We start from the raw sequence: 22,435 nt of genomic DNA, 5'->3' as shown, positions 1-22,435 counted from the left end.
TTGGCACATGCCCCCAGTATAGGTTAGATAGGTATATGCTCCCAGTATAGGTTAGATAGGTATATGCTCCCAGTATAGGTTAGATAGGTATATGCTCCCAGTATAGGTTAGATGGGTATATGCCCCCAGTATAGGTTAGATAGGTATATGCCCCCATTATAGCTTAGATAGGTATATGCTCCCAGTATAGGTTAGATAGGTATATGCCCCCAGTATAGGTTAGATAGGTATATGCCCCCAGTATAGGTTAGATAGGTATATGCCCCCAGTATAGGTTAGATATATGCCCCAGTATAGGTTAGATAGGTTTATGCCCCCAGTATAGGTTAGATAGGTATATGCCCCCAGTATAGGTTAGATAGGTATATGCCCCCAGTATAGGTTAGGTAGGTATATGCCCCCAGTATAGGTTAGATAGGTATATGCCCCCAGTATAGGTTAGATATATGCCCCAGTATAGGTTAGATAGGTTTATGCCCTCAGTATAGGTTAGATAGGTATATGCCCCCAGTATAGGTTAGATAGGTATATGCCCCCAGTATAGGTTAGATAGGTATATGCTCCCAGTATAGGTTAGATAGGTATATGCCCCCAGTATAGGTTAGATAGGTATATGCCCCCAGTATAGGTTAGATAGGTTTATGCCCCCCAGTATAGGTTAGATAGGTATATGCCCCCAGTATAGGTTAGATAGGTAGATGCCCCCAGTACAGGTTAGATAGGTTTATGCCCCCAGTATAGGTTAGATAGGTAGGTACTTCTCAGTATAGGTTAGATCAGCCTTTTTCAACCTTTCTACTCTGGAGGAACCCTGAAAATAACTTTTTGATCCCAAGGAACCCCTGCAAACAATTTTTTGATCTCGAGGAACCCCTGCATTTGTTTTGCAGGCGGCATGGACTTAAAAATCTGTGTGGCTGTTTATTTCACTACCCCGGGGCCACTCATTATACTGTCTCCTGACCCCCCAATTTAGTTCTTCTTGTTACAGTACCATCTATTATACTGTGCTCTATTATACTTCCCCCACGATGGGAAAAATGCCAAGGAACCCCTGCAGAGTACTCGAGGAACCCTGGGGTTCCAGGGAACCCTGGTTGAGAAAGCCTGGGTTAGATAGATATATGCCCCCAGTATAGGTTAGATAGGTATATGCCCCCAGTATAGGTTAGATTGGCATATTCCCCCAGTGCCTCCAGTATAGGCTAGATACGTATATGCCCCCAGTATAGGTTAGATAGGTATATGCCCCCAGCATAGGTTAGGCAGGTATATTCCCCTGTATAGGTTAGATGGGTAGATGCCCCCAGTATAGGTTAGATAGGTATGTGCCCCCAGTACAGGTTAGGTAGGTATATGCCCCCAGTATAGGTTAGATTGGTATATGCCCCCAGTGTAGGTTAGAAAGGTATATGCCCCCGGTATAGGTTAGATAGGTATATGCCCCCGGTATAGGTTAGATAGGTATATGCCCCTGTTTATAGGTTAGATTGGTATATGCCCCCGTTTATAGGTTAGATAGATATGTGCCCCCAGTAGAGGTTAGATAGGTATATGCCCCCAGTACAGGTTAGATAGGTATATGCCCCCAGTATAGGTTAGATAGGTAGATGCCCCCAGTATAGATTAGATAGGTATATGCCCCCAGTATAGGTTAGATAGGTAGATGCCCCCAGTACAGGTTAGATAGGTATATGCCCCCAGTATAGGTTAGATAGGTAGGTACCCCTCAGTATAGGTTAGATAGGTAGATGCCCCCAGTATAGGTTAGATAGGTATATGCCCCCAGTACAGCTGCTATCTTTAGCCTCTCCAGGCACTCATCGCGTCGGTCACATCATCACAGGGGGTGCTGTTACCATAGCGACAGATGCCGGGACAGGAAGTAGATAGAAGCTGCATGCAGGATCCAGGCAGGTAAGTGGAAACTTCTCTCTCCATGCTCCCCCCGATGCTGTGCCCACCCTCCTGCCACTCCGCCTGGTGCCCGCACGCTCGCCGCCAGCAGCAGAGCGAGGCCCCCCGCAGTGTGAGGCCCCAAGCAGGCGTGTGCTTCACCTGTATGCTGGCGGTGCCCCTGGTTGTTGATGGTGCTGATGAAGCAGTTATTATAGGCTGAGAGATAACAGCGGATTGGGCTTCAGCTGATTCATCTTCTGTGTGAAGAATGGGAAGAGAGAATTATTTCCTGATATCTTCTCTCCTCTCTGTGTGTTTCAGGGAAGCGTGCTGGAGGTGCTGTTGCTGCTAATATCTATGTTCCAGCTCCAAGTAAGTCACACTATAATATGTGCTTCTCCTCTGCAGGGTCATTACTACCTGTGTGTTGTATTACAATGTAACTCTGCCTTCTATGATACATTTGCTGTGATTCGGAGTTAAGACTCACTGCCAGATCCGCAGCACAGGTGGCTGTAGCGATGCATAATTTTCCCCGATGTGGCTGTGGTTCCATTCATTTATGATGAATTGCAGTGAATCGTAATGCATGGATAGAGACATCAGACAGCGCAGTTTATGCACTTCTGACGTCCCAGCAAATGGTGTAGTAGGTGTACCCTGCACTATACATACCAGTATAATAAAAAAAACAAATGCTTCCTTTATCACATCTTTCTTCCTTTCCCTGTCCTGCAATAATCCATCAAACACCAAATGAAATGCCACAGGAATCCATAAAATAGCAAATTACATACTGCAGGAGGTAAAAACCTCTGTAAATCCTCATGCAGTGTTTAAAGGGACTCCGAGCAGTGCAGAAACTATGGAAAGATGCATATCATTTTAAAGCTCTCTTTCTCCTCTTTCCAATGATATATAAACCGCCACCCTACGCCTTTTAGTTTTCGCTATTTTCGCGATTGAAATTGCCGCGGCCGAGATTTCGATCGCGAAAATAGAGAAAACTAAAAGGCGTAGGGCAACGATTTAGGTGTCGTCAGAAAGAGGAGAAAGAGAGCTTTAAAATGATATCCATCTTTCCATAGTTATATTGTATTACACAGGGCGACTTTTTGTCAAAGTCAGCAGCTGCATTCAGCAGAATGGAGCTGCTGACACTCTGGAAAGTGTCGTCCTGTGTAATACAATATAACTATGGCTTGATGGATATCATTTTAAAGCTCTCTTTCTCCTCTTTCTGACGACACCTAAATCGTTGCCCTACACCTTTTAGTTTTTTCTATTTTCGCGATCGAAATCGCGGCCGCTGCAATTTCAATCGCGAAAATAGCGAAAACTAAAAGACGTAGGGTGGTGGTTTATATATCATTGGAAAGAGGAGAAAGAGAGCTTTAAAATGATATGCATCTTTCCATAGTTTTTGCACTGCTCGGAGTCCCTTTAAACACTACCTAAAAAATCAAATTGGGACTTACCTGGGACTTCCTCCAGCCCACCGTAGGCCACAAGGTCCCCCGGCATCCTCCTGGCTCCTCTCCCTGTCCCGGCTGGAAGCTCCGTTATCGGAAGACTTCGGCCTGAAGTAGTCAGGCCTGCTTCCCGCTTCCTCAATTTATGACATCACGCCGGCCGGCTACGCATCCCAATTTCATTTCTAGGTAGTGGTCATCATGGTTCCTTTAGGTAAGTTACCAAACTGTTATTGCATGTGTGAAAATCTTAGTTAATACTCAAAAAATATATTTTCTTTACCTCATGAGGTATATTATTATTTAGTACTGTACTGGGGCGTAGTTAGAAATGACTGTGCCCCATAGCAAAACATTTTTATGCCCCCTCCCCCCACGACCTTCCAACCCCACGGACCTCGGACCTCCCACCCAAACATTCCTCCAGGACCCTCCACCCCAACATTCCCACACCCCACTAAGTACAGTATAAGTAGCCAGGTCTATAGGCGTCCCCAGTTTAGGTAGTAGTCAGGGGCGTAACTAGAAATCACTGGGCCCCCTTGTGGCAACAGCAATTTAAACTAAATACTGTACAAACGTTTTAACTCATACATGAACATTATGGAAAATCCAAGTTGAAAATAAACTGTGAAGATAAACAATTTCATCCATCCTACTCCTGAAAAAATATATTCATTTTTTTTAGAACCTTTCAGTTTTATTTTCTGTTTTAAAAAGCTAAAAAAGTAGGTTTAATGCTATTGTCTCATATGATGAGGATTCAGCTTTTCCCATAATCTCGCAGTTAGCAATCATGTCAACAAGACAAGTTCACCAATCATGAGGCCCCTGTCAAGACAAATTCAGCAATCATGAGGCCCCCAACATGACAAATTCAGCAATCGTGAGGCCCCCAACAAGACAAATTCAGCAATCATGAGGCCCCCAACAAATCACGAGGCCCCCAACAAGACAAATTCAGCAATCATGAGGCCCCCAACAAGACAAATTCAGCAGTCATGAGGCACATAAATAGACAGCATTTCACATAAATAGGCAGAATGCCCCCTTAATATGGTAGACACCTCTCACCTGGCTTCTGAATCCTCCTGTACTGGCTGCTTTGCCTGGCAATACTGTTTTTGGCTGGATTGGGGATGAGGTGTGGGCTGAAAGGCCTGGCAGTGATGCTGTGGCCTGGCTGGCGGTGATGCTGTGGCCGGGTTGGCTGGTGGTGATGCTGTGGCCGGGTTGGCGGTGATGCTGTGGCTGGGTTGGGTGGCGGTGATGCTGTGGCCGGGCTGGCTGGTGGTGATGCTGAGCTGTGCTTGGCTAGTTAAAGTAAATGCTGGCCTGACTGGTGGTGATGCTGTGGCCTTTTTGACAGTGATTCTGGGCTGGATGGCTGATGGTGATGCTGGGCTGGCTGGCCTGGATAGTTTAGGTAGTGACAGGTGCCCCCTAGTTAAGGTAGCGCCAGGAGCCCCCCAGTTTAGGTAGTGACAGGAGCCCCCCAGTTTAGGTAGTGACAGGAGCCCCCCAGTTCAGGTAGTGACAGGAGCCCCCCAGTTCAGGTAGTGACAGGAGCCCCCCAGTTCAGGCAGTGACAGGAGCCCCCCAGTGTAAGTAGTGACAGGTGCCCCCCAGTTCAGGTAGTGACAGGGGCCCCCCAGTTCAGGTAGTGACAGGAGCCCCCAGTTTAGGTAGTGAGTGACAGGGACCCCCAGGTTAGGTAGTGAGTGACAGGGACCCCCAGGTTAGGTAGTGACAGGTGACCCCAGGTTAGGTAGTGAGTGGCAGGTGACCCCCAAGTTAGGTAGTGACAGGGACCCCCAGTTAGGAAGTGACAGGCAACCCCCAGTTAGGTAGTGACAGGCGACCCCAGGTTAGGTAGTGACAGGAGCCCCCCAGTTTAGCTAGTGAGTGACAGGGACCCCCAGGTTAGGTAGTGAGTGACAGGAACCCCCAGGTTAGGTAGTGAGTGACAGGGACCCCAGGTTAGGTAGTGAGTGACAGGGACCCCCAGTTAGGTACTGACAGGGACCCCCAGGTTAGGTAGTGAGTGACAGGGACCTCCAGTTAGGTAGTGACAGGAGCCCCCCAGGTTAGGTAGCGAGTGACAGGGACCCCCAGTTAGGTAGTGAGTGACAGGGACCCCCAGGTTAGGTAGTGAGTGACAGGGACCCCCAGGTTAGGTTGTGAGTAACAGGGACCCCCAGGTTAGGTTGTGAGTAACAGGGACCCCCTGTTAGGTAGTGAGTGACAGGCGCCCCCCAGGTTAGGTTGTGAGTGACAGGGACCCCCAGTTAGGTAGTGAGTGACTCCCAGGTTAGGTAGTGAGTGACAGGCGGCACCCCCAGGTTAGGTTAGGCCGCCCCTACCCCTCCCCCTGGGCCCGCTCAGGGCCGTTTTTAGGGTCTGGAGGGGTCACAGCATGAGGGGAGAGCTTGGTGGCATGTCAAGTGGGGAGGGGGGACAGTCCTCCCCCTCTCTCACCTCGGGCTCTCCCCTCTGCACTCTCCTCCAGCATTAAATAGTGCGTATGCAGGCAGCGGGCAGTGGCAGATACATACCTTCAGTGTGCTCCACGGATGTTCCTCTCTCTAGCTTCTGACGCGACTTCCTGTATAAACAGGAAGTAGCGTCAGACACTAGAGGGAGAAACGTCCGCACTGGAGCGCACGGAAGGTATGTATCTGCCGCTGCCCCGCCGCCTGCATACGGACTATTTAATGCTGGAGGGGAGCGCAGAGGGGAGAGCCCGAGGTGAGGGAGGGGGGGACCGTCCCCCCTCCCCACCGACGTACCACCAAGCTCTCCCCTCATGCTGCGACCCATCCAGGTCCTAGCGGGGCATCCTGCTGCGGGCCCCCTGTGACGTAGGGCTCGCGCGGGCCCCATAGCAATGGCTATGGTTGCTATGGCGATTTCTACGCCCTTGGTACTGTATTTATATAGCCCCCAACATCTTCCTGAGCACTTTTACATAAACTTGGCCATTGAGTGACTGTAAGTTACATGGGAAAATATAAACTGCAGACATTCTTACTCTGTTAATGGCAGGGTTCTCATACTTACTGACTGGGATTAATGTTCAGAAAAGTAGGTGGAGCCTACAACAGCCAATCAAAATTCACCTATTGATTTCCAAGGGGAATATTAAAACTGCTGCCATTCTTACACTGTTAATGGCAGAGGCCTCAAACCTGCTACAGTCAGTCATTAAGTGACTGGGGTTCAAATTCACTAAAGGGGTGGAGCCACAACATCCAATCAGATTTCTTTGCTGGATAAAATGCTTCCACTCACAAACTTGGTCATTGAGTGACTGATAACACAAGTTCCCTAGTCTTGGGTGTGAGGTCCGTGGTCTCTGCACCCTGGAACTAGTCTGATGTATAACAGAATGATAACACAAGTTCCCTAGTCTTGGGTGTGAGGTCCGTGGTCTCTACACCCTGGAACTAGTCTGAAGTATAACAGAATGAATACACAAGTAATCTGGCTCAGTGTGAATTCCCAGGTCCTCCTGGTTCAAACACACTGTAGGATCTGACTAAGGTCTGAGTGCTTCCACGTAGTGATCGCAACGGCAGACAACTTGTGAGTGGCCAGCAGTAACAATAAATTCCCAAACTTCAGCGCTGCATAATCTCTTATGTTATGAATCCATCACCAACAACACCACTCACAGTGCAGGCTTACCAGCTTCCAATAAGACCCAAGTTATAAGGTCTGAGCGTATATTCTGTATCCCCAACGACCATGAGCTTCCTCGTTTTCAAATTTCAAATATCATTCCTCAGATGGTGCTCCCAGCATATGAAGATATAATATAACAAACAAAATCTAAGTGCTCTCTGTTTTTAGTTTAAAAGCAAGCGCTTTGTTCATATAAAATATGACAGATACTCACATAAGGGCCCTTATTACAGGGACCCTCAGTAGAAACAGCGTATATAAAATGTCAGCAGAGTGCCACTCTCCCATCTGCCATCCGTTCCGCCCGACCTAGGTTTCGCTAATGCGTCCTCAGGGGCTTCTAAACGAAATGGCATACCGAGTGGCTGTTAAATAGTCGCTTGTTGCAGTCACGGACGCCGCCAGCGCGTCAAGCCATGGGTCCCGATCTGCGTGACGTCACTTCCGCTACGTCACATCCGGAATTCCGCCGAGTGGAACGCACGGAAGGTAATGTATAGTCCCGCTCACCTCTATCATCCACGATATGCTTGGAGCGCACGGAAGGTATGTATTAAAACGCCCTCCTCATCTGGAAACTAGTCACTTCAGAACCAGTTCCAGAAGGCTTATTAGACCGGGATGCACAGATGTTAAAGCGGCACCCTGCCGAAAACATTCTCAAACTAATAAAACAATAATAACATAATACAATAAAATTAAAATATTATGTTTTTATTGTTTTATTAGTTTGAGAATGTTTTCGGCAGGGTGCCGCTTTAACATCTGTGCATCCCGGTCTAATAAGCCTTCTGGAAGACGTATAACTATGTCAAGGAGGACAAAGTGGTTAAAGTGGATCTGAGATAAACTTTTACTCATTGCATAATTGTGTTCCTTTCATATAGTTTATAGGGCATTCCTCAAGCTAAATACTTTTGTTTTGTTTTGTTTTAATAATCTAATTCCCCAAAAACTAAACAAGCCTCGCCCACAGCTTTTCACAGTGCCTTGGCACTGTAGCAAGGGCTTATGGGAGCTCAGTCTGGGCAGGAGGAGGAGGAGGTAACTAACCATTGATTTCAGAGGCAGAGGGGAGGAGGGAGGAGGAGAGGGGACTGAATTTACACACAGGCAAGCTGATAGCATCTCCAGCCCTCAGCCTGTGACAATGTGACAAACAGAACATGGCTGCCCTCATTGTAGCACAGGAATAAATAATCATAAACTGTTCAAGCTGTTTGCAGATAGATATGCTGTGTAAACTAAATACATTTTACATAAGATATATAGACAAGTTACTTGTTATAGTTAGTTTTTCATCTCGGATCCGCTTTAAGCTGTCCCTGTATCTGTATCTAATTGTGGTTAAAGTATTAAAATGGGACAGTGATGAATAATGACTAATAGTTCTTGCACTATTTATCCCTACCCCCTTTTTAAGATATAGGCATGATAACCCCTGTATGTACACTACAAGCTGATAACCACCTTGCACTGATAGTAAACTAGCTGCATTGTGTGCCGGTCCCTGCTCAAATACCGGTAATGTGCTTTAACCACTTGAGGACCGCCTACAGCCGAGTGGGTCCTCTTGTGGCTGCTGGCCGGGGATCGCGCGCTGTTATGCGCGCGCATCCTCCGGCAATAGGCTCCGCCCACCCGCGTCGTCAACCAGCTGGCCAATCGGAAGCGCCGGCGGGTTGTTAACCCGATGATCGCCGCATAGGAAGCGTATAATACGCTTTGTAATGTATACAAAGCGTATTATACAGGCTGCCTCCTGCCCTGGTGGTCCCAGTGTCCGAGGGACCACCAGGGCAGGCTGCAGCCACCCTAGTCTGCACCAAACACACTGATCCTGCCCCCCCTTCCCTCTGATCACCCACAGCACCCCTCAGACCCCCCCCTGCCCACCCCTCAGACCCCTGTTCACACCCAATCACTCCCCTAATCACCCATCAATTACTCCCTGTCACTATCTGTCAACGCTATTTTTTTTCTTACTAGCTGATTGCCCGGCGTTGCCCGGGTATGTATTTGGCTGGTGTTGTTCTAACCCTAACACACAATTACATAATGACCAAGTTTGTGAGCTTTGCCTTCTTTGGCATCAATAATTTGCATTCAGATTAAAAAATCTGATTGGCTGTTTGTGGCTCCACACCCTTTTCTGAATTTTAACCCCAGTCACCCAATGACCAACTGTACCAGGTTTGAGGCCTGTGCCATTAACAGTGCAAGAATGGCAGCAATTAAATATTCCCCTTGAAAAGCAATAGATGAAGTTTGATTCCCTTTTGTAGGCTCCACCCACCTTTCTGAATATTAATCCCAGTGACCAACTGTGCAAAGTTTAAGAACCCCGCCATTAACAGTGTAAGAATGGCTGCAGTTTACATTTTCCCAGTGAAATTTGTATTTGTCTCCACTAACTGATGACCCTGCATTGCTCGTGTATATATTTGACTGGTGTTGGCTCCGCCCACTTTTTCTAACCCTAACGCACAAACACTCAATGACCAAATTTGTTAGCTTTGGAGTCCTTGGCATCAATAATTTGTATATTCCCATAGAAATTAAACAAATCAGATTGGCTATTTGTGACTCCGCCCCTCTCCAGCATTTGAACCCCAGTCACCCAATGACCAACTGTAGCAGGCTTGAGGCATCTGCTATTAACAGTGTAAAAATGGCAACAATTTAAATATTCCCCTTGAAAATCAACAGGTGAATTTTGATTGGCTATTATAAGCTCCATCCACTTCCCTGAATATTAATCTCAGTCACCCAGTGACCATCTAGGCAAAGGTTGGGAACCCTGCCATAAACAGTGTAAGAAGGGCTGCAGTTTACCTTTTCCCAGTGAAATTTGTTTTTAGCTCCGCCCACTTTTTGTAACCTTGACACTCAGTCACTCAATGACCAAGTTTGTGAGCTTTGGGGTCCTTAGTGTCAATAATTTGTATTTTTCCATGAAATGAAACAAATCTGATTGACTGTTTGTGGCTCCACCCCTTTTTCTGACTTTGAACCCCAGTGACCCAATGACCAACTGTACCAGGTTTGAGGCTTGTGCCAATTAACCGTGCAAGAATAGCAGCTATTTTAATATTCCCCTTGAAAATCAACATGTGAATTTTGATTGGCTTGTTTAGGCTCCACCTACTCTCCTGAATATTAATCCCAGTCACCCAGTAACCAGCTGTGCAAAGTTTGAGAACCCTGCCATTAACAGTGTAGAAGGGCTGCAGTTTACAATTTCCCAGAAAAATCTGTTTTTGACTCCACCCACTTTTTCTAACCTTGGCACACAGTCACTCAATGAGCAAAGAAATCTGGCTGTTTTTGGCTTCGCCCCTTTAGGGAATTTGAACCCCAGTCACTGATCGACTGACTGTAGCAGGTTTGAGGCCTCTGCCATTAACAGTGTAAGAATGGTAGCATTGTGAATATTCCCCTTGAAAATCAATAGGTACATTTTGATTGGCTCCACTTTTTCTAACCTTGACATACAGTCACTCAATTATCAAGTTTATCAGCTTTGGGGTCCTTGGTATCAATACTTTGTATATTCCCATTGAAAAATAAACAAATCTGGCTGTTTGAGGCTCCGCCCACTTTCTGAATTTGAACCCCAGTCACCCAGTGACCATTTGTATCAGGTTTGAGTTTCATTCAAATCGGTCAAGCCGTTTTCGAGTGATCGCGGCACATACACACACACATACATACATACAGGCATCCGATTTTATATATATAGATGCCCTAAACTGCCCCCTGGGGACTCCTGATCACCCCCCCACCCCTCAGATTCTCCCCAGACCCCCCCCCCCCCCTGTATACTGTATGCATCCATCCCCCTGTATTAACCCACTGAGACACCCATCAATCACCTCCTGTCACCACCTGTCACCTCCTAGCACACCTACCCATCAGATCAGGCCCTACCCATCAGATCAGGTCCAATGAGTACCTTTAGGATTTCACAGGTCATTTTGAGACATTTGGGTTCAAGAGTACTACTCATGGTTTAGGGCCCCTAAAATGCCAGGGCAGTATAGGAACCCCACAAGTGACCCCATTTTAGAAAGAAGACACCCCAAGGTATTCTGTTAGGTGTATGACGAGTTCATAGAAGATTTTATTTTTTGTCACAAGTTAGTGGAAATTGATTTGTATTGTTTTTTTTTTTTTTCACAAAGTGTCAATTTCCGCTAACTTGTGACAAAAAAAAAAATCTTCTATGAACTCACCAAATGTGCTTTAGCATATCTCAAGCGGCTCTGTTTGTGCTGTGGGTGGAGAAAAGGCTTCCTCTGCATCACTCTCGCATACAGCATCTCCTTGTGTAAAGTGCACCAAATGGTTGAATGATGCACAGTGACTCCATCTGCAGCAAGATGATGTTGTAGGTCTTTGGTGCTGGTCTGTGGGTTGACTGTTCTCACCATTTGTCACTTCTGTTTATCCGAGATTTTTCTTGGTCTGCCAGTTCAAGCCTTAACTTGAACTGAGCCTGTGGTCTTCCGTTTCCTCAATATGTTCCTAACTGTGGAAACAGACAGCTGAAATCTCTGAGACAGCTTTCTGTATCCTTCCCCTAAACCATGATGGTGAACAATATTTGTCTTCAGGACATTTGAGAGTTGCTTTGAGACCCCCATGTTGCTACTCTTCAGAGAAAATTAAGAGGAGGAAAACTTACAACTGCCCCCCTTAACCACCTCAGCCTACAGTGTTGTTCACCTTATGCATCCAAGCAACTTTCACCTCCCATTCATTTGCCAATAACTTTATCACTACTTATCACAATTAATTGATCTATATCTTGTTTTTTCCACCACAAATTAGGCTTTCTTTGGGTGGTACATTTTGCTAAGAATTATTTTTTTCTAAATCAATTTTGACAGGACGATTAAGAAAGAAATGGAAAAAAAAACATTATTTCTCAGTTTTTGGTCATTATAGTTTGAAATTAATACATGCTACCGTAATTAAAACTCATGTATTTTATTTGCCCATTATTTTATTTGCCAATATTTTATTTAGAAATAAAGGTGCGTTTTTTCAATTTGCGTCCATCACTATTTATAAGGTTATAATTTCAAAAATTTTAATTAAAAAATGTATTGGGGTAATTTTTGCCGTTGGAGGTAAACAGCTAATTTAAATGTAATATAATGTAATTATTTCATAAAAAATGTATGTGGGTGTAGTTTACTATTTGGCCAGAAGATGGCCACAGTCAAAAAAGTCCTGGAATTGAATGATCTCACTTCAAGGACCTAGAAAGAGGATGGGAAACTTTTTTTTTTTTCAGAAAGACCGCGGCCTCTGATAAGAGTAGTGTTGGGCTAACATCCAGATGTTCGGGTTCGCGAACGTTCGGCCGAACGGTGTCCCGATGTTCGGTACGTTCGTGCCGAATCCCGAACATAATGGAAGTCAATGGGGACCCGAACATTCCTGCTTTGCAAAGCCTCCTTACATGCAACATACACCAAATTTTCAGGGTATGTGGACAGGGGGGGGGGGGGGGGGGGTGGGTATAAGAGGAAAACATTTTTTTTCAAAAGGACCTTATAGTTTTTGAGAAAATCAATGTTTAAGTTTCAAAGGAAAAAATGTCTTTTAAATGCGGAAAATGTCATTTTTTTTGGCACAGGTAACAACAATCTTGTATTATTTTCAAAGCAAAGCAATACGTTTTGTCGCCATGCAGTGATAAATATAATAGAAATGAGATATTCCGGAAAGTGGCAACGCTAACCCATCACAGATGTTTATGGTCCTTGGTCGGGGAGTGTTGCGTAGTCGTTTCCAATCCACGATTGATTCATTTTAATTTGTGTCAGACGGTCTGCATTTGCTGTGGAGAGGCGGATACGCCGATCTGTAACGATGCCTCCGGCAGCACTGAAACAGCGTTCGTACATAACGCTGGCTGCAGGACAAGCCAGCACCTCTATTGCGTACATTGCCAGTTCATGCCAGGTGTGTAGCTTAGAGACCCAATAATTGAAGGGTGCAGATGGATTGTTCAACACAGCTACGCCATCTGACATGTAGTCCTTGACCATCTTCTGCAGGCGATCGGTGTTGGAGGTGGAACTGCGCGATTGCTGTTCTGTGGGCTGCTGCATGGGTGTCAGAAAATGTTGCCACTCCAAGGACACTGCCGATACCATTCCCTTGTGGGCACTACCTGCAGCTTGTGTTCTTTGTTCCCCTCCTCGTCCTGGGTTTGTGGAAGTCAGTCTGTCGGCGTGGAACTGGCTAGAGGAGGAGGAGGAGGATGTCAATCTCCTCTCTAATGTCTCCACAAGGGCCTGGTATTCTTCCATTTTGACCTGTCTGACACTTTCTCCAATGAGTTTTGGAACATTGTCTTTGTACCGTGGATCCAGAAGGGTATAAACCAGTAATCCACGTCGTCCAGAATTCGAAGAACGCACGGGTCGCATGAATTGCAGTGAATGCATGAATGCAGTCTAGCATGAATTGAGCCATGTCTGCCACAGTCCTAACAGAATCCTCATCATGTTCTTCTTACATAGTTACATAGTTACATAGTTATTTTGGTTGAAAAAAGACATACGTCCATCGAGTTCAACCAGTATAAAATACAACACCAGCCTGCTCCCTCACATATCCCTGTTGATCCAGAGGAAGGCGAAAAAACCCTTACAAGCCATGGACCAATTAGCCCCTAAAGGGAAAAATTCCTTCCCGACTCCAGATGGCAATCAGATAAAATTCCTGGATCAACATCATTAGGCATTACCTAATAATTGTAGCCATGGATGTCTTTCAACGCAAGGAAAGCATCTAAGCCCCCTTTAAATGCAGGTATAGAGTTTGCCATAACGACTTCCTGTGGCAATGCATTCCACATCTTAATCACTCTTACTGTAAAGAACCCTTTCCTAAATAAATGGCTAAAACGTTTTTCCTCCATGCGCAGATCATGTCCTCTAGTCCTTAGAGAAGGCCTAGGGACAAAAAGCTCATCCGCCAAGCTATTATATTGCCCTCTGATGTATTTATACATGTTAATTAGATCCCCTCTAAGGCGTCTTTTCTCTGTGGCCTTACTAGAGAGTTAAACAGGGGCAATATTATGCTAGCATCTCGAGTTTTTATTTCCCTTTTAATGCATCCCAAAATTTTGTTAGCTTTAGCTACAGCGGCTTGGCATTGAGTACGATTATTTAACTTGTTGTCAATGAGTACTCCTAAGTCCTTCTCCAAGTTTGATATCCCCAACTGTATCCCATTTATTTTGTATGGTGCTAGACCATTAGTACGTCCAAAATGCATGACTTTACATTTGTCAACATTGAATTTCATCTGCCATGTATGTGCCCATATAGCCATCCTATCCAGATCCTGTTGCAATATGACACTATCTTCCTGAGAGTTGATGATTCTGCACAATTTTGTATCATCTGCAAAAATAGCAACATTGCTCACTACTGCATCCACTAGGTCATTAATAAATAAATTGAAGAGCACTGGACCCAGAACAGACCCCTGTGGGACCCCACTGCTAACAGTCTCCCATTTTGAGTACGATCCATTGACCACAACTCTTTGTTTTCTGTCCATTAGCCAGTTCCCTATCCATGAACACAGACTCTTCCCCAGTCCTTGCATCCTCAACTTTTGCACCAGACTTTTGTGGGGAACAGTGTCGAAGGCCTTTGCAAAGTCCAAGTATATCACATCTACAGCGTTCCCAATATCCATATTAGCAATCACTACCTCATAAAAGCTGAGCATGTTAGTCAAACATGACCTGTCTTTAGTAAACCCATGTTGATGCTGAGAAATAAGATTATTTTCTACTATGAAGTCATGTATAGTATCTCTTAGTAACCCCTCAAATAGTTTGCATACAACTGATGTTAAGCTTACAGGTCTATAATTTCCTGGATCTGATTTTTTGCCCTTCTTAAACAATGGGAAAACGTGGGCTGTACGCCAATCCACTGGGACTCTGCCAGTTGCAAGAGAGTCACAAAAGATAAGATAAAGGGGTTTATCTATAACTGAACTTAATTCCCTTAGGACCCGAGGATGCATGCCATCCGGGCCAGGTGCCTTGTCTATTTTTAATTTATTTAGTCTTGCCTTCACCTCTTCCTGCGTTAAGTATTTAATATTATAGTTAGAAGATTGAGACTCTTCCGCCTCTGTAATTTGCAACAGTGCTGTTTCTTTTGTGAAGACAGAAGCAAAGAAAGCATTTAAAGAGAACCAGAGATGAAGCAACCTCATGTATTTTACCTTATAAATCAGTGGGAACATGACAGTAAACACCTAATCTGCTCTTTGTTACATTGTGCTCTGTTTAATTTGCCTGTTATCACCTCTAAGATAAGAATCCCGACTAAGCAGTCGGTCTGGCTTTGCTACAGAATAATTATAGCTGAGACTGTGTTCTCTTTGGTGTCTTCAAGTCCAAGCCTGCCCCCTGCTGGCTTTGCTCAGGAATCATTATAGCTGAGTCATTATAGCAAAGCCAGACTCAATGCTCAGTCCGGGATTCTTATCTCAGCTAGATAACAGACACTTTTAGCAGTGAGGATGGAACAGAGAGCAGGGTAAGTGTTTTCTCTAATGTTCCCACTGATTTCTATGGTAAAATACACAAGGGTGCTTCGTCTCTGGTTCACTTTAATAACTCTGCCTTACCTTGGTCATCCACCATTGAGTTCCCACCCTCATCCTTTAGGAGTCCTATACAGTCAACCTTTCTTTTTTTAGAGTTAATGTACTTGTAAAACTTTTTTGGGTTAGATTTGATATCCTTAGCGATTTGTTTTTCAGCTTCAATCTTTGCCTGCCTAATTTCTTTTTTACAATTTGTATTGCACTCCTTATAATTGCTTAGTGCAGCCTCGGTCCCCTCCTGTTTTAAGACCTTATAGGCATTCTTTTTCCTCTTCATTTTATCTTTAACCTTTCTATTCATCCATAGAGGCCTTTTTTTATTCCTAGATATTTTGTTTCCATATGGGATATACATACTACAATATTGATTGAGTATAAGTTTAAAAGCTTGCCATTTCCCTTCAGTGTCTTCCCCTTGTAGTACATTATCCCAGTTCACCAAACTTAGTGCCTGCCTAATTTGATTGAACTTTGCTTTTCTAAAATTCATAGTTTTAGTGGTCCCGCTGCCCCGTGGCCTATCAGTCACCAGATCAAACGTTATCATGTTGTGATCACTATTTCCCAAATGTTCTTGAACCTGCACATTTGATACATTATCTGGTCTATTAGAAATGATCAGATCCAGTAACGCATTCCCCCTAGTTGGTTCAGTTACCATTTGAGTCAAGTAATTGTCCTGTAGTGCTGCCAGAAATCTGCTGCTTTTACCAGAATGGGTAGCCTCAATACCCCAGTCAATGTCTGGAAAGTTGAAGTCGCCCATAATTATGACCTCATTTTTACTTGCAGCTTTTTCAATCTGCTGTAGTAATCGCAGTTCTGCAGCTTCATTAATAAGAGGTGGCCTGTAGCATACCCCAATAAGCAATTGGCAACTTTTATTTCCACCATGAATATTTACCCAAACGGACTCCACATCTTCGCAATCTTCCTCCATCTCATCGTTGAGGACAGCTGTAAGAGAATTCTTAACAAAGAGACAAACCCCTCCACCTTTTTTCCCTGTTCTATCCCTCCTAAACACATTGTATCCTTTTAAATTAGCTATCCAGTCATGGCTTCTGAGCTTGATTGTTGTGATGCACCCTCATCATCATCACCAGCATCACGCCGTCGCCCACCTTCTTCCTCGTCTTCTTCTGCTGTCCATTCCCGCAGAATCGTGGAAGTTCAACGTGCACCGCTCTGTTCCTCGGCAGTGGGGGCATCCAAGTCCTGCTCCAACTCCAGCTGTTCCTCGTCCTCTTCTTCATCATAGCTGGGACCAGCGTTTCCTGAGGCAGATTGCCTGATGTTGGTATCATCATCACGCTGATTGTTGTCCTCTTGAGATTCCCCCACTTGCATCCTGACTGTGGCATCCTTGATCTGCAACATTGATTTCTTCAGTAAACACAGCAGTGGTATTGTAATGCAGACTGAAGAGTTGTCACCGCTCACAAGCAACGTGGATTGCTCAAAATTTTGGAGGACTTGGCAGATCCACAGAAGCTTGGTAGCTGTCTGGATGCGCCTCGGTACTGCGCCGTCTTGTACTGGACCACTGCACTCTTCTGCTCGCAAAAGCGTGCTAGCATGTGCAGTGTCGAATTCCAGCGCGTGGGTACGTCACACACCAAGCTATGTTTCGGTAGATTGAACTGCTCCTGCATCTTGGTGAGCCCCTCCGAAGCAGTACTGGACTTTCGGAAATATTTGGCCACTCGTCGCACCTTCAGCAGAAGATCTGCCACGCCTGGGTATGTCCTCAGGAACCGCTGAACAACTAGGTTCATAACGTGTGCCAGGCAAGGGATGTGTCTCAGCTTAGCCAACTTTAAAGCGCAAATGAGATTGCTCCCATTGTCACACACAACCATGCCTGGTTTCAGGTCCAGCGGTGCCAGCCACAAATCGGTCTGTTCCTTGATTCCCTTCCAAATTTCTTCACCTGTGTGCTGCTTATCTCCAAGGCAGATCAGCTTCAGTAAGGCTTGCTGACGCATGGCAACAGCTGTGCTGCACTGCTTCCATGATCCTATTCCTGGGTTACCGATGCCGGATGAGGTACAGCTTTGAGAGGTGTTGGAGGAGAAGGAGTCAGAGTCGAGGTAGGTGCTGTTATCGACTCTGAGGGACGCCGGTCCAGCAGTTTGCGGCGTGGGCAACACCCGCGCCGTAGCCGGTGACGAGGAGTCGCTGCCAGGCTCCACAAGGTTCACCCAGTGTGCCGTAAGGGAGATGTATCAACCCTGGCCAAACGCACTCGTCCAGGTGTCAGTGGTGAGGTGAACCTTGCAGGCAACGGCATTTTTCAAGCTTCGGGTTATTTTGCTAACCACATGCTCATGTAATGCTGGCACTGCACACCGTGCAAAATAGTAGCGGCTGGGAACCACGTAACGTGGGATGGCCAGCGCCATCATTCACTTGAAGCTATTTGTCTCCACCACTCAATATGGCAGCATTTCGCAGGCCAGAAACTTGGCTATGCTGGCTGTTAGTGCCACGGCCCGGGGGTCATTTGCTGGCAATTTTCTCTTGCGCTCAAACATCTCCAGGACAGACAACTGAACCGTAGGATCGCACGCTGAAGGGCAGTTGGTTGTTGTCGTCGTCGTTGAAGACTGGGAAACGTCAAGAGCACTGTTGCGGAAACTGACATCGTCGTCTACTACGGATGTTTGTGCACCACGTAATGGCTGGGCTGCTGCTGAGGAGGGTCTGGTGACCACAACGGAGGCAGTGTTGCTGGGGGCTGGAAGCGAGCCGGTACCCTGGCCTTGCGCGTTTGACCACAGAGTGCTATGTTTGGCTAGCATGTGGCGGCGCATGCTGGTGGTGGAGAGGTTGTTGATATTTTTCACCCTGCTCAGTCGGGTCCTGCACACCTTGCAAATCACCATGGTAACATCCTCCCTGCAGTCTTCGAAGAAAGCCCAGACATTGGAGCTCCTGCTTTGCTGGCGAGTTTGGTTCGTGCCTCTTTTGCGTCTCACTTCTACGCTTGCTGTGTCCGAAATTCCCCGCCTACTTTGTGGCACACGGCGAACTCTTGCAGCAGTGGGTTCTTCAGCAGACTCATCTGTACTGCTATCCCGACGGCGAGGTTCTACTCGATAATCCGGGTCTGTGTCCACATTGTCCAAAACCTCCTCTTCCATCTCCTCATCTGTGACTGTGTCTGTGTGCAGTGGAGTTGAGCTCCCCAGAACACCCTCTGCGCACCTCACTCCCATGTCTTCAAGATGTTCTCGGTAGACCTCCTGCAATTCCAATTCCTGCGCACATTGCTCAGGGATTTGGGTGTCTTCGTCCTCGTCCTTGCATTTCAGTGAGTGCTGCATTTTCCTCACACAATGGTTGTGAATCCGGGCACAACATTTCTGGCTGTTCCATTTAACTTTCACAGGTGGAAGTTTGTGGGGGTGGGAATAGCTCCTCCGAATAGCCCATTGTGTCCGGAAATAATTGTTCGGACTGGTTATTCGGCCATTGTGTGCATGGTGTAGCTGCTGGTTGTGTCACCTTTGTGCCCACTGGCTCCTTGTAACTGCCAGAGGACCTCGTGCATGACAAGGATGTGCTGGTACTGCTGCTGCTTAACCCGCTGCTGGACGCTTGAGAGGTCATCCAATTCATTATCCGGTCCTGCTCTTGTGGATTAGTGAGGGTTGTTTGTCTGGCACACATGGGTGGTATTGAGTGGGTTTTCTTAGGTGCTCCACTGCGGCCTCTACGTGAACCGTCAGGGGAAACACCTCTTCCCTTGCCCCTCCCTCTTTCACTGTATTTCTTCATTATGGTTGTACTGATCCCAGCAGTACACGCACGCTGACTGGCAGTACAGTGGCAATAGACAATGTTATATACTGGTGGCGGAAGTACTACTGATCCCAGCAGTACACGCTGACTGGCACTCTGGCAGTACAGTGGCAATAGACAATGTTATATACTGGTGGCGGAAGTACTACTGATCCCAGCAGTACATGCTGACTGGCAGTACAGTGGCAATAGACAATGCTATATACTGGTGACGGAAGTACTACTGATCCCAGCAGTACACGCTGACTGGCAGTACAGTGGCAATAGACAATGCTATATACTGGTGGCAGAAGTACTACTGATCCCAGCAGTACACGCACGCTGGCTGGCACTGCAGTACAGTAGCAAATACACTATGACTATGAGGCTGGGGGGCCCTGACTAGCCTGGCTGGTGAGAGAGTCTAACCTGCCTGCCTACCCAAAGCTAAACCCAAACACAAGTGGCGGCGAAATGACACGGATCGGGTATTTATTTACCCGAACCACGTGACCCGCTCGGCCAATCGCAGCGCGAGCCGCGTGTTCGTGTCCGAACCACGTGACCCGCTCGGCCTATCACAACGCGAGCCGAATGTTCGGGGAACGTTCGGCCATGCGCTGTCAGGCCGAACACATGTTCGAACGCATGGCCGAACACATGGCCGAACACCATGAGGTGTCCGGCGAAGCCCGATCCGAACCCGAATAAGGGAAAATCCGGGCGAACCCGAACAGTGGCGAACACTGTTCGTCCCAACACTAGATAAGAGAACGTCGTTTTTTCTGCGGGGGACTTTGATCGATGAATGGGAACTATAGTCCTATTCATTGATCTGGAGGCTAATGGCAGGCAGCGCAGAAGCACAGTCTATCTGGACAGATATATCTGTCCAGATAGACTTAAGGGGTTAAATACTCTTTCTCATAATTGGATTCACCTGTGGTATGTAGGTCAGGGGTCACTGAGCTTACCAAGCCAATTTGAGTTCCAATAATTAGTTCTAAAGGTTTTGGAACCAATAAAATGACAACAGTACCCAAAATTATGCACCTGCCTAATTTTATTTAAACAATTATTGCACACTTTCTGTAAATCCAATTAACTTCATTTCACTTCTCAAATATCACTGTGTGTGTCTCCTATACAATATTTTTAACTGACATTTTTTATCGTAAAAATCAACGGTTTACGCAGGAAAATCATGACGATTAACAAGGTTGCCCAAACTTTTGCATCCCATTGTAGTCTTGTTACTAACTGTCACTCACAGGGGCTCACAATTTAATTTCTACCATAGTCATATGTCCAACATGGTCTAGGACCAATTTTTAGGAGGAAGCCAAGGGGAATACCACCTATAGTGGTCAAGTGGTTAACAATGCCCGGTATGCAAGCCTCCCAAATAAAGACCTATACCGACTGCAATTAGTACATAATGTTGCTACCAGATTGCTAACAAACCAGCTTTGCCACTGTCACATTACATCGATTCTTCACTCACTGCACTGGCTACCTGTAAAATGGACAATACCCTTCAAGATTGGACTGTTGACATCGAATCCCTGCACAAATTGGGCCCTGGGTACACGAAGGACTTGCTGAAACTGCACCACACCTCTCACAACCTCAGATCATCAGGATCCACAAACGTGGTCACTCCCAGAATGCACCTCAAAATTTTCTGGAGCCAGAGCTTTCTGTCATACTGCCTCTACCATTTGGAATTCCCTACCACACTTAGTAAAGACATCCTCATCCCTGGAGTTATTCAAATCCAGACTGAAAAAACACCTGTTTAGTCTGGCATTTGCGGATTTGTAGAATTCTTACCCTGTTCCAAACTTTACCAATCATTCAATTACTGGTCTGAGCCTTGCTTAGGCACTTTGAGTCCAACAAGAAAAAAGTGCTTTGCAAACGTTATTTGTTGTTGTTGGCAGGGGTGCAGCTAAGGTTTTGGTGGCCCCAAGCAGTCCATAACTTCAGGCCCCCATCCATGAAAGAAGTGCCACGGAAAAAAAAATGGGTGTGACCAAAACATGCTGTGGGTGGAGCCAAATACAGGCAGTTTCTAGACTAAATTGCACCCAGGGCGAGGGCGTAAAATGTGCACCCAACGTGGAGACAGGTATAGGTGCCTGCAGTAAAGGTAGCCAGCTATAGGTCCCCCCCAGTATAGGTAGCCCATATAGTTTATCCAGTATAGGTTAGATAGGTAGGTGCCCCCATATAGGTTAGATAGATCGACACCCCGTATAGGTTAGATCGGTAGGTGCCTCCAATATAGGTAGCCAGTATATTTTCCCCAGTATAGGTTAGATAGGTAGGTGCCTCCAGTATAGGTTAGATAGGTAGGTGCCTCCAGTATAGGTTAGATGGGTAGGTGCCTACAGTATAGGTTAGATGGGTAGGTGCCTACAGTATAGGTTAGATAGGTAGTTGCCCCCAGTATAGATTAGATAGGTAGGTTCCCCCAATATAGTTTAGCTAGTATAGTTGCCCCCCAGTATAGTGTAGATAGGTAGGTGCCCCCAGTATAGGTTAAATAGGTAGGTGCACGCAGTATAGGGTAGATAGGTATGTACCCCTCCGTACAGGTTAGATAGGTGTAGGACCCCAGTATAGATTAGATGGGTAAATGGCCCCAGTATAGTTTCGATAGGTAGGTACCCTTCAGTATAGGTTAGATAGGTATATGCTCCCAGTATAGGTTAGATAGGTATATGCTCCCAGTATAGGTTAGATAGGTATATGCCCCCAGTATAGGTTAGATAGGTATATGCCCCCAGTATAGGTTAGATAGGTATATGCCCCCAGTATAGGTTAGATGGGTATATGCCCCTGTATAGGTTAGATGGGTAGATGCTCCCAGTATAGGTTAGATAGGTATATGCTCCCAGTATAGGTTAGATTGGCACATGCCCCCTGTATAG

General features: G+C 46.0%; 1 protein-coding gene across 3 annotated transcripts in view; it reads left to right on the top strand.

Annotated features, from left to right (window-relative positions):
* Nucleotides 1-22,435, top strand: part of LOC137543600 (class I histocompatibility antigen, F10 alpha chain-like) — a 281,306-nt gene that overhangs the window by 190,740 nt on the left and 68,131 nt on the right. For all 3 annotated transcript variants that reach the window (XR_011025548.1, XR_011025547.1, XM_068264701.1), the window contains one exon: nucleotides 2,221-2,271. Coding sequence is in view for 1 of the 3 variants with exons in the window: in XM_068264701.1 (XP_068120802.1) it covers nucleotides 2,221-2,271 (51 nt within the window). In the remaining 2 variants the exon portion in view is untranslated. The remainder of the gene's footprint in view (nucleotides 1-2,220; nucleotides 2,272-22,435) is intronic.

This window comes from Hyperolius riggenbachi, unplaced genomic scaffold (assembly GCF_040937935.1).
Source record: "Hyperolius riggenbachi isolate aHypRig1 unplaced genomic scaffold, aHypRig1.pri scaffold_113, whole genome shotgun sequence".
Taxonomy (NCBI): domain Eukaryota; kingdom Metazoa; phylum Chordata; class Amphibia; order Anura; family Hyperoliidae; genus Hyperolius; species Hyperolius riggenbachi.
Note: the sequence above shows the minus strand (reverse complement) of the source record. Positions and strands in the feature narration are given on the sequence as shown.